Source organism: Delphinapterus leucas, chromosome 4 (genome assembly GCF_059928025.1).
Source record: "Delphinapterus leucas isolate spDelLeu-1000000601 "Yukka" chromosome 4, BTC_Dleu_Yukka2, whole genome shotgun sequence".
NCBI lineage: Eukaryota > Metazoa > Chordata > Mammalia > Artiodactyla > Monodontidae > Delphinapterus > Delphinapterus leucas.
Window position 1 is genome coordinate 80,016,436 of NC_143132.1, and position 12,982 is coordinate 80,029,417.

At 47.8% G+C, this 12,982-nt stretch overlaps 1 protein-coding gene across 1 annotated transcript; it reads left to right on the forward strand.

Moving 5' to 3' along the window:
• Positions 1–404: 404 nt before the first annotated feature.
• On the forward strand, positions 405–4,271 carry LOC111184617 (receptor-transporting protein 2-like). Its single transcript, XM_089909908.1, is given in 4 exon segments — positions 405–478; positions 574–730; positions 732–922; positions 3,764–4,271. Coding segments are annotated over 4 exon segments (930 nt in total).
• The last annotated feature ends 8,711 nt before the right edge of the window (positions 4,272–12,982 follow it).

The following is a 12,982-nucleotide window of genomic DNA, read 5'->3' on the forward strand; positions in this document are numbered from 1 at the left end:
CTTTATGAATCTACATTGTTATTACTGTGCTTCTCACAGCACATGAAGTTACATTCTATCTCGCCAACTGGTCTGCGAGCTCCCCAAGCAAGGGAACCGCATGTTACTTCTCTCTCAATCCTCAGGTGTCAGGAGCGCAATAGTACTGCAGTAAATGAACATGAGTTTGGGTTTGGAAGGCCTGAATCTGAGTCATGGATGAACCACTTAGAGGTGTGTAAACCTCAGCTTCCTGATCTGGATGAAGGAGAGAATGATCCCCGCCTTGGCCAGCACACAGGTCAAGGGGCTAGTACTTGGCACACAGTAAATGATGGTCCCAGCACATCAGGGGGCATTTCCCCATCCTTGTTTCTCCTTGGTCCCCTAGGGTGTCACAGTCACCACAGCACATGAAGTGGAGAATGCGTGGAAGAACAGTAGGCGTGAAGCGAATTGTCCTTGCCTCCTGGAGACTCCTGGAGGCCTGGGTCAGCGTGTACTGCTTGCTGCACTTATGTCACTGCCCAGCCCTGCTCCCCCAGCCTAGCTCGGGGCCCTGGAACGCTCCTTTGGGACTTCCTTCCTCCCCAGCCCCGGCTCCAGCTGCCACGGTAACAGGTTCCAGGTGACAAAGGAAGTTGCTCAGTCCTGTTTCCTTCTGGTCCTGTCAAGGAGGATTTTCAGACCTCACGGACTGCACTGCCCTGCACCTACCTGGCCATCTTCTGTGTTCTCACTCAGGTTGAGCTCAAACTTCCAGCCCTGCCAGCAGGACCGTGTGCACTAGCCTGACCACGCGCGAGTGGAAGAAAGTCTTCTACGAGAAGACGGAGGCGGCCAAGCCGGCCGACAGCTGGGAGCTCATCACAGACCCCAACCTCAAGCCCAATGAGCTGGCCCCCGGCTGGAAGCAGTACCTGGAGCAGCATGCCTCCGGCAGGTAAGAGGAAGGTTGTGGCGGGCTGCGGAGAGCCCTGCGGCACAGCCCTGGGGGCACCTTCCAAGGGGAGGCAGAGATACGTGGAGCCCCATCCGGGGGTCAACTCAGGCTAGGGGGCAGAGAAGGAACTGCCAGGTGCGTCGAACCGGCCTTGGTTCTAGTCCCAGCTGTACCACTGACTCCTGGACGCCCCTGACAAATTGTATTCTGTCTTTGGGTCTGGGTTTTCCATGGTAAATAAAGAACTGTAATTCTTCAATGCTTCTGCAATCTCTGACATTTTAAATGTTTTCATATTTTCATAATTTGTTAAAGATTGGTAGGAACTGAGTGGAGGAGGCCGTGAGGTCCACTGGGGAAAGCCTTAGCTCTGGTCCTAGGTCCGTTCAGTCAACTCAGTGCAATTAGATTTGAATACAAAAAACACTTGTTGTCCACCTGCCATGTTCTAGAAACTGGCTCTGCAGCTAACTAAGTGTGAACCTGGGCAAGTCCTTTTCCCTGCGCGGTCTCAGTTTTCACATTTGCAAAACTAGAGAGTTGGCCTTAGGTGATCAATCAAGTCCCTTCCAGTTCTTTTACATATAGGTCTGTGACAAAAAGCTTTGGGCAGGAGTTTGGTAGGTCCTTATGGCCCAGCATCACATACATTATAGGAGCTGCATGTCTATCATAAAGCAAGGAGTCCTTGAGGTCAAGACGTCCATCTGAAGCCTCTCCCTCTTCTAGAGCCTGGCTTGGGGGTGGGGCCTCAGAATTCACTGCCCAAGCTGCCTCAAGCTCATCTCCAGGATCTGTATGGGCCTCTTCCCTGGGTCCATTGAATCAAGGACAGACAGTAGCCCTAGGCCCCTGGGGAGGGCAACAGGGGGCTGTGTCCTGGGGGTGTGGACACACAGACTGCGCTGTTCACACATGCTTTCATGCTAAGCTCCTTGTGCTGGCGGTGGGAACAGAAGGAGGCAGGCCGTGGGTGAGGAGCTTACACCTGTACTCCTGCCCCAAGAGCTGCAAATATTAGAGTGAACTTGCCTTTGGGACAAAAGTCAGAGAGGCAGAGGTTGGTTGGTTCATTTCAATTCAAATCCATTCAAGAGACATCTTTTGGGCACCCGTTACAGGCTGGGTCTCGGCTCTGTCTCTGACTAGCTGTGTGTGCAGAGGGCTCTTTCTCTCAATGAAATAAAAGTTTGACTAGATATCCTAAGGTCCCTTCCTACTAGGTCTGATGCTTTGAGATTTAAGATCTGAGGTGTGGCTTGAGGGAGGGGAAACATCTCTGGATTGGCTTGATTTAAAGAGGTGCAGAAGGAGGGGACTGAAGATGTGAAGCTCCAGGCTGGCTGGTGGGAGGGGTGCAAAGGGTTGGAAACTCAGGTGCAGGGGTCCAGGGGTTTGGGGCTGAGCTTCGTAGGCTCGTGGCTCCTCTTGCCTCAGGGATCAGCTGGTCCTATTCCTGGCTGGTGATCTGTGGCTCCCAGCTGGCCTCAGGCAGGGCTGGAGAGGCATCACCCTTGTGCATATTCTGTGCAGAGGCTCACCCTACCTGTAAGCATTGTAACCCTGGTGCCCTGCAGCCCTGGCCTAGCACAGGGAGGCAGGATGGAGGGGGACACTCCCCTTCTGGCTCAGGACCAATCAGGATGCTCTGGCCTGCCAATCCTGCCTTGGGCTGCACTGGGTCCTGTGCTGCGCTTATGTTGTCTGTGGGCCCCAGGGCTCAGGGCCAGGCTTGGCTTCATCTCCACCCCGCTGCGCTGCGTGGTGCTTGGCTTACAGTAGGTGCTGGGTGGTGTCTGTTGGACTGAACTGAGTTCATCATCAGAGGTCCTTCAGGGCCGTCAATAGGGATCCCATAGAGGGTTAGCAGTGAGGGCAGACTCAACCCAGTGGACCCTGGACTGCCTGTAAAGCCTTGGTAACAGGGGCCTGGAAGAGCTTTATCTCAGGGATGGAAGGAACAGCCACTGGACGTAATGAGTTCTCTGCCACTGAAGGGGTGCCAGCACTGGGTGGGGGCTGAGATGAAGCCTAGGCCATATGCGTCCCAGGCCACTTCCCTCCATGTTTCCTGAGGCTGGAACTCGAAGGGGCCCAGGTTAGACAAAGTGGCCTGTGTGTACGTAAATGTACGTGTGTGTGTGTGTGTGGAGGGGGATGCACACCAGGATACACCTTTCCAGTCTCTTCTGTGGGCCTGCAGTGGGATCTAGGGATGATTTGTCAAGGGACAGGAGAGTGTTCTTTGTGAAGGTGCAGGGACCAAACTCTGTAGTCCTCCCCCTGCTGGTGCGCCACCCATCCACCTGTCCATCCGGTGGATTCTTGGTGATCTGTGCTTGGGACAGCTAGAGGCATTTCTTTGCCCCAGAATAGACAGGATGCATGAGTGAGATGTGTGGTCATCCCCCTTATCAGAGTCATGGGAGGTCTGAGCAGTAGGATGCTTATTGGACACAATTATCCGCATTTCACAGATGAGAAATAAGGCCCAGATTGGGGGGAGTGACCCCGTGCAGCATCCAGACCCATGTCCTGAGTGCATTAGGCTTGGGGGGGACAAAGGCCAGGGGAGGGCCCGCAGGAGGCAGGCAGAGAGCTCTGCTGGAAGCCAGATGGCTCCAGCATCTGGCTCCTGAGGATGCTGCTCCAGGCCGAGGGCAGCTCACCAGGAGGAGGCTGAGACACCTGCTCAGGCACTAATGTACCCCCGGGGCGGTAAACACTCCGCCTCAACTTCCAGGTATAGGCACACAGGGCTCCTCCTTTCCAGGCTCCTCCAGGCCGGCTGTGGCTGGGAGGGAGGCCCACCTTCTCCATCCCTGCCTCCCTCCCCCGCAGGTTCCACTGCTCCTGGTGCTGGCACACCTGGCAGTCGCCCCACGTGGTCATCCTCTTCCACATGTACCTGGACCGCGCCCAGCGGGCAGGCTCGGTGCGCATGTGCGTCTTCAAGCAGCTGTGCTACGAGTGTGGCATGGCGCGGCTGGACGAGTCGAGCATGCTGGAGGTGAACATCGAGAGCCTGGTGGACAACCTCATCACCAGCCTGCACGAGCAGTGCTACGGGGAGCACGGCGGCCAGTACCGCATCCACGTGGCCGGCCGCCGGGATGGCGGGCCTCACCGCAGCGAGTTCTGCGAGGCCTGTCAGGAGGGCATCGTGCACTGGAAGCCCAGCGAGAAGCTGCTGGAGGAGGACGTGACCTTCTCCGGTGCCTCCAAGCCACGGGCCCAGGAGGCATCGGGCTACAACTTCTTCTCCCTTCGCTGGGGCCTCTTCTGGGCCTCACTGTGCCTGCTCATTGTCTACCTGCAGTTCTCCTTCCGAAGCTCAACCTTTTTGTAGTGGAGCTGGTTGAGGGTGGGAGGAGGGTGCGTGGGGGTGAGAGTGGGGATGCGGTTGTGGTCCTGATTCTGCTACAGATTAAATATATAACGCTGGACAGCCCAGTCACCTCTTTGGACCTCAGTTTATTACTCTGCAGAATGTGGGTTGCTCTAGGAGATATTTAATGATCCTTCCATTAAAATTTACAGTGATGGGGGCACGGGGAGAAGGGACTAAGGTGGATTTAGAACTCTCCAGGCCTGGTGTTAGTAGTTATCTCACAGGGAGGTATCTCTTCCCTGCACCTCCTCCACCTCCATCTCTACACCTCCTTTTGCTTCATTTCCGTATCCCATACCCCATTAGGACCCCATTAGGACCCCATTAGGACGCGTCTTTTCCCTGCCTGATTCTCAAGCTCATCTTCAGCTGCTTCTGAGCATCCTACCATGGTTCCCCTTGGGGCGGGCAGTGACCCACCCAAAGCAGCTTCAATCAATATTCAGCGCGTCTTGACCCGTCCCTCTCCTTGAGAGCCAGCTCCCACCATTCTGAAAACCTTCATTTTTTTACTCTGGTGTTAGAATCTGTTTGTCTGGAATTATTTAGAGCTGCACTGTCCAATATGTTAGCCATTAGCCATGTGTGGCTAAATTTAAATTAATTAAAATAAAATGAAAAATTCTGTTCCTCAATGGTACCAGCCATATATCAGGTATCATGTATCAAGCCATGTATCTAGTAGTGGCTACTGGTAACCATATTGTACTGTGCAGGTATAGAACATATTCACAGAAATTTCTATTGAATAGCACTGGTCTAGAACTTGAAATTCCCACTTCAATGTATTTTGTCTCATAAAATAAGAGGTGGGTACAGGTTTAAAGGCACAGCCTGAAGCCTTCTGGGGGCAGGGACAGGTGGGGTGGGGTATAGATACACAAATAAATATGTAGCCTCTGTGCTCTGTAAGTTGATTAGAATCTATGAGTCCCAGTGTTGCCTAAATTTATTTCCTGGGAAGGAAGAGTTGTAGAAATTCACCACAAGAGGATGGCTGTGTGTGTGTGTGTGTGTGTGTGTGTGTGTGTGTGTGTCTTGGTTTGGGGCCTGGAGAATATATTCCTGTGCTCTGCAGAAATGTGTGAGCTGTGGCACCACTACTTACACATGATGCAGTATCAGGTGTGATATTGCCCTCCTATATGAAAATACCTTGTAGAAGATTCTATAGCTGTCCTAGATCCTGGGGATGCTGAGGGAAAGGGCAGATGAGGCAGATCTGGGATCCTCCAGGTGACAGTGGGGCTATGTGTCTCCATTCAGGGGGTGCGATGATCAAGCGGAAACATGAGCAGTGGAGACAGCGCCTGTCTCCCAGCCCCTCCCCCTTGCTCAGTCCATGAGACTGCCCCATGAGGGAGAACGTATTTGCTGTGCCTGTTCCCTCAGGCATAGCTGTGACTTGGGCAATTTGATTCATGGACTGACATCAGATGACCCTGTGCTTACTATTATCTGGAGTAGGAAAAGAAAGTGTCCCATTCACACCCCTAATTGTTCTCTGACATTCACACCTTTCTATAGCTCATCTTTAGAGTTTCTGTCCCAAGTGAGACCTGAAAACTGAAGATGAAGTTCAAGGTGGTGCGTTTGTCTGGTGGTGTGTTTGCCTGGATGTGTTTCCAGAGACGGACTGCTTTGGACACTGTCCCACCTGTCCGCTTATGTGCAGGCTGGCTTTACTCTTCTCTGGCTTTGGCAGGGAGCTTCTGGTGACTTGTCCGGATTCCTCTAGGGACTGGGTGCAGTAGAGGCGCAGGAAGAGCATCAGGCTGGTGTGTTTGTGAACCAGTGGGCGTGTGGGGTTGTGTTCATCTCCGCCAGCTACAGAGGATACTCAGCTGGGCCAGTGTAGAGCGTGTGCCTCACAGGGTGTTGTTCAACTGCAGACATATGGTGGCTCCTGGGAAGAGGAATGTCAGCAGGCCAGGTATCAGGAGGGTTCCAGAGGTCTCCAACCGCTCCCAGCTTGATGAAGCAGTACCAGCAGCACCTCTTACTGAAATGGTGGGGTATAAGGTTAGGGGTAGACTGCTCGGATTGTGTCAGGGGGAGGGTCAGGCCTCAGGTGGGTCAGCAAAGGTGAGGCCTCTGCGGTGGGCCTGGGGGTTGAGGGATGAAGAGCCACTGAAAATAGAGTGGGGGTGGGGGGGATAGAGTAGGTGAAATGAGATGAGATCTGAGAAAAATTCCAGAAAGTGAACGTCTCCTTCAGCAGCCACTTCTTTTCAGTATATAAATATACCCGTGTCTTCTTCATATTTAACTCCAATGACCCCCTCACTGCCTTCACTTCCCTTTTGACTATTGCCAGGCATTTTTTAATTCCTTCAAAGCCCAGTTTCTCAAAGAGTAGATTATATTTATCTCTACTTCTTATTTACTCCTTAGCTCGTGGAAGTCTCATTTCCATGTCCCTAAAACTGTCACCCCGCCCCCCCATTGCCAAATCATCTCTATCTCACCTGGTCTCGCTGCTGCCTTTTACACTCCCTCCTTGAAGGTTCCGGGTCAAGGAGGGAGACGCCCTCTTAGGTCTCCCACTTCTGTTTCCTCTCTGCTGTGATGATATTCATTCTCTCAGCATCCCTTACGTGCTGGTGTTCCCTGAGATTCTCTCCCCTTGCTGGTTTGCTCTCTGTTACATACACCCGCCATGACTTAGGTTTCTACTGCCTATGAACTCCCAGTCCTTATAGCTCCTCTAAGTATTTCTACTGAGCTCCAGACCCACAGACCGATTGACCTGTCCGCTGGGAGATCCCTCAGCATGACCAAAGCTGATCTCATCATTTTGCCATCCTGTTTGCTGCTCTTACTTCAGAAATCTGGGAGGTGTCTCCTGACCTCTCTCACCACCCTACCCTATCCCGCACGAATCGGTCACCATGCCCTGTTGAATGCTCTTCCCAAATACCTCTGAGGTTGATCTTCTTTCTTTCCTTCCCACTTCCTGCTGCCCAAACTCATCATTTGTGTCCCTTGCCTCTGCAGCCTCCTTCAATATTGTCATGCCTGTAGCCTCCCCTGCCACAGCCCACCCTCCGCACTACCACTATCCTGGGGTGATTTTCTAATAATCGGATATGATCGGCTTTCTCCCCTGCTTGTGCTCTTTCCTGCTAGTGGATAAAACTTAGTCTCATTAGCCGGGCACACCTCATTTCCAGATACTAACAATACATACCATTTATTGAGAAGGACTCAAGAAACACTTTGCCAGAGGGCAGAGGCCCCCACTAACATCTGGATGACAGCTGGACTTCAGGCCAGCATCTGAAGACAGGGGGGGAAACTGGACTTCTAGAAACCTGGAAACAGAAACGTCTGAAAGATGTGCAAAAACTGTCTGCCAGGATGGCTGACAAGAGGTTGAGGAGAGAACTTTTGTCGATACTTGGTGTGAGGTTAACCCTGCGGGCATGGACGTTTGTCCCTGTGATGTGGAGTGAATATTTGTTCCTCGTCTCTCATGAGGCCTATGTGAGCTGTCAAGAGAGGCCCTGTCTTACTATTCTTATTCTTTTGTTCCTGTGTATATCCTGTAACTGCATCTGAGTTATAGGTATTACAAGAAGGCAGTGCCCTATAACCCTTGTGCGTGTCTTTGTGCTGATTTTATACCGCTGAGTAAGCGTATATGGCTTGTGCCGATTGCTGGTTGGTGGTTGCTTGCAGAGTACCTGATGAAGCGGACAGTGATGCATGGAAAGGAATTTGTGCTGAGACTCAGGATATCTGGGCACCAGTCCAACAATACAGTGGAGTGAGTCAATATAAACCCATTACCAATTCAGGAAAAACTGCATGGAGGATATCCTATGGTTATACAGCTGTTATCCTTCCATTTTCATCCAAAAGTCAACATCTATCTACTCTGATCTATTTTATTCCTGGTCTGTCCTAAGTTCTAGGATTACAGAGATAATTAGACATAGTCCCTGACTTGGAGGGCTCACGGTGTATGCTAGTCAATGCTAGGAAAGGGAACAACTTTGTCATACCTGGGGATGAAGGGTCAGAGATGGTTTCTTAGACCAGTCGTGCAGGGGTATGTTTTGTAGAAATGGTCAGGGGGTCAAGGAGGGGGCTGATAGGGAGCCAAGGGCATCCCAGGCTGAGAGAAGAAAAAGGAAGACCCAGAGACATAGCTTATTTCATGCTCAGGAAGAGTAAGCAACCAAGTACCAGAAGAGAGCAGGATGGAGCCCAAGAGGAATCTGGCAGCACTGGCGAAAGAGGGCAGAAAAGCAAGGTGGGCTGGAGTTAGGTAAAGTAAGGAGTGAGGAGGGAGCATGAGAGACATTTTATTATCATTTTTAGAACTTGTCTTTAAAAGCAAAAAAACAAAACAGAACAAGGTAGTGCTGAACAGCAATCCTACCCTTGTGTCTTCTACAAACATTTGAATGCCTACATATTTTATACTAGGCACTATGTATGTATTAAAGGAAGCATTCAGTCTCCCCCTCTTTCTGATCATTCTCCATCCATCTTTCTTTCACACTCAAGGAGCTAGAACAGTCTCAGTTCTCGTCTTTAGGTATAGCAATGAATGAGCTCTTCAGGCGTGCTGTGGGTAAGGAGAATTTGGGCTGCAAGTCCCCAAACTAATAACTGTGGTCAAACAACACAGAAAGATTTGTTTATTTAATGCTGAAAATCAAGTCAATTAACTAATTGAATAATCAGTGAAAGTAGACAATTTATTTCTCGTCCTAATTGTTCATGTATGCTGAATTCAGTTGAGAACAGAGTACCGCCGATTTTCCGTTTTGCTTTTTTATTCCTTTTTGTTTGTTTCTATAATAAAAGTGAATTACTTTCTTATGATTTAAATATGTATTTATCCACATTCATTATATACATATTGTAGTTCTTTAGACAAGAGTAAATGTCCCTAATAAAATAAAATATATAAAACTTTTGATTATGTATGCTTATGTGTGTGTGTGTTCTTTTGTTTTGTTTTGATTTTTTGCGGTACGCGGGCCTCTCACCGTTGTGGTCTCTCCCGTTGCGGAGCACAGGCTCCGGACGCGCAGGCTCAGCGGCCATGGCTCACGGGCCCAGCCGCTCTGCAGCATGTGGGATCTTCCCAGGCCGGGGCACGAACCCGCGTCCCCTGCATCGGCAGGTGGACTCTCAACCACTGCGCCACCAGGGAAGCCCCTGTATGTGTGTTCATATATCAAAGTGTTTATATGAAAGATGAGAAAGAGAAAAGCAGCCTTGAGAGCCGGCCTGGCACTCCCAGCTATGCCATGGTGCTCTCCTGTTGAACATAACTCCACTGAGCAGCAGCCTCAGACCAGACCACTCTGGGATGATACTAGATCAAGGCAAGCATAAGACCACTCCGTAGTCACATCTGAATATAGATAAGAACACAAACAAGGTCCAAACCACAAAAACGACTTACAACCCCCTATTCCGGCCACTATGAGGGGCTGCTACCTTACCAGTCACAGCTTCAGCTTGCTTCCTCTCTGTCTTCTCACCTTCTAGATAAGAATCATTAAGATTTCCAATCATAAAATATTCTCCACTTTCTGACAGCATCAATCCAGAGCAAAGTCACTTACAGCCTTCCCTCACCTGACACATGCCCCAGTGCTAGAGTGTGCCTGCTCTAAACCCTCTTACTGAGATGCTTCATGGTTCCCAAGGGCATCCTCCCTCTTTTCAATGAGTCAAAAAATCCAACTTTGTTCAGTGACACGTGTGTTTAAATTTAAAATGGGTGTTTCTAAATCTTAGGATAAAAATGAAATAAAATATATTTGCAGTTTATTTAGAAATTAGGGAGGAAAGCATCACATATAAAAATTGTTTCTGTTTTAATGCTCCTTAGTTCTTTAAAAACTTATTTCACAGTATTGTTAGACTTTTAAAAATCGTTTTCCCATAGAAAGTTATACAACAAATGTCTATTCTAATACTGGTTATCTCTGCATCTTTAGAAAATACATTTTCGTTCACATTCTTATATCTATTTCAAGAAAGTTTCACAAGTTATTAATTCTTTTGGTAGATGGGGAAGAATTTCACATACCCTCTTTCCTGTCAACTCGGATTTCTAGTTTTGTTAGAATAATCTAGTATTTTATAAATAAATTAATAAAATACTTGATAGCTCATACACTCTCTTTCAAGAATTATATTAGACAAATGCGTTATGTTTCATAATATTAATTGAATAATCAACTCTTAAATCATATAGGTTTACTTCTCCTCACCATCTTTATATAAGACGACTCCACTTTTGAGTTCTTTATTTTGATTTATTCTCTTCCTTTCTTACTTTTGTGAGTAATATTTTCAGAGAGAGAGAGAGTATGTGACTGGTCTGCCTATCTGAGAATGGCCTTTTTTTGCTCTTATTCCCCCTAAATAGATTGGCCAAGTATTACTTTTTATCATAACAATCTTTTTTTCTCTCTCAAAACTTGGTAGGCATTATTTCAATGTCTTCTGGAATTTATTGAGGTAGAAAAAAAATCCATTATCAGCCTAATGTTTCTTTCCTTTTACATTGCCTAATGTAATATATAAAAAAATTCATGCAATAACTTCACAAGTCTTGTAGAGGATATAAGCTGGAGAGTTTCTAAGGTTTTGCTTGTTTGTTTGTTTTATTGTTTCTTGTAGTAACGCTGTCCATAGGGGAGAGAGAGGCATTTACTCTGATTCTTTAGACTGTTTTCACGTATCTCCCCATCAGCCTCAAGTAAAACCCTATTCTCTCCCTACTTTGCATTTGATTATGCCAGTGAGGAGCCTGCAGAGTTTGGAAGGTTTGCAAAATAGGTGGGTGCACAGGCTGGGTTCACCATCTTGAACCTCAAATTACTAGTTGCTAATTTGCATTTTAAAAATCTACTCCTGTAAACTAATTTGAATATTCACTAGAACAAGATAGTTATAAGTAAATAACTGATATAGATTTAGATGCATATTAGGTGATCTTTAAATAATTATTTTTTAATAATAAGTACACTTGTCTTTGGATTTGGGGCCCATGCAGATAATCCAGGATGATCTCATCTTGACATCCTGAACTGATTATATCTGCAAAATAAGGTCACATTCACAGGTTCTCAACACTGGCGATGACCTGGGGGGCAAGGGAGCCCTCACATGTGAGACCTTCTTGGAAGCACCTTGCAAAGGGAGTGAGATTTCACTGCCATGTGGGTTCAAAAAGGTGATTAGGTCAGTGACTCTGAGACCAGCTATAAATGTGACATTGATTATGAGTACAGGTTCATGAGGTTAGAGGGTATTAAGGTTAAATATGAGAATGGTTTGTATTAGAAATGCGTTTTTCCAACTTTGCTTCCCCTTCAAGCTCTTTGTTTCTATGAAACTTTGTTGCAGAAACCTGTTCAATGAAATAGAATTCCTGTCACACACTGGGTCCCCCTGCCTCTGCAGTCCCTGTGGCCTGTGTGCAGGGAGCCCAGGACCTAATTTGGGAAGCCTGGGAAGCCTTTATAACACAGGTTATAAAGTGTCTGAAGTTCCTTCTAGTGCTAATTGTTTGATTCTATGGCTCAGATAGTAATCTGTATAATTTCCTAGATTGCGACTTTTTTCAAAACCAAGGATTGAGTTTTGGTCATCTCTGAATCCCCAACACAGTGTCTGGCACAAAGTGCTCCATAATCAAATGTGTGAAGGAAGAGGTTTTTGTCTGAGTACTTCTTTACAACCCTAGCACCAAGCACAGTTCTCTCCGCATAGTGGGTGATTTAAAGAAGTTGGTGAAGGAAATAAATGAAGGAATGAATACAATCTCGCCCTAAAATTTTAGATGAAGTTGTCTTCTACCATTTGAGCCAGCAGAGGGCAGGCGAGCTCAGTTTAACAACAGCTTCCTCTGGGTAAGCTGAAGCAGCCAGCTTAGCCGTGGCCTTGAGGAGCAGGTCCAGTTGTTTCATGGGATTAGGAAATGCACAACCAGAAAAGGATGGAAACACAAAGCATGAAGGCCCAACACATTAATCCCCAAAGCTTTCTCTCTAGGATAATACTCTTGTCAGGGAATAAGGTTTTGTTCCAGGCTGATGGGGAGATACATAGATAACAGGGCAGGAACTGCCAATCTTACAACACGATTTCAACCACTTGGGTGGAAGGGATTCAAGAAACTTCACAGAAATAACATAAAACTAAGAGAATCAGAGGATCTGACTCTAATACTAGTTATGTGGTTTTGAGAGAGACCCTTCCCTTCTCTTGAATTCAATTTTCCAATGTGTAAACCCAGGGGAGGCACTAGATGCTTTTGAAGGTCCTGGTCTGTGGTTGGGTCCACTTCTGGCCGCAGTCCTGCCTCTGCCCTCAACAATTGGTGTTGTATCAGGAAAGCCAGTGAAGCAGGTGCTTTGGACCTGACAGGGCCAAGCCAAGTCCATTGTGCTTGGGGGTCCCCAAGTCAAAGGTGGGAAAGAAGAGAACGGTAAAAGGGAGAAGGAACTGAGCAGAGTGAGATGAGAGAAGAACAGAGGTGGGCGGTAGTTTGTGACTCCATCATTTTCTACAAAGGTGGAGCCCATTCTAGTAGCAGACTATAATTCAGTTCTTAAAATATATAGACCTATAAGTCAGAATCTTTGCAGTTGGGTCCCAGGCATCTGTGCTTTTAAAATGTTTCCCAGGCA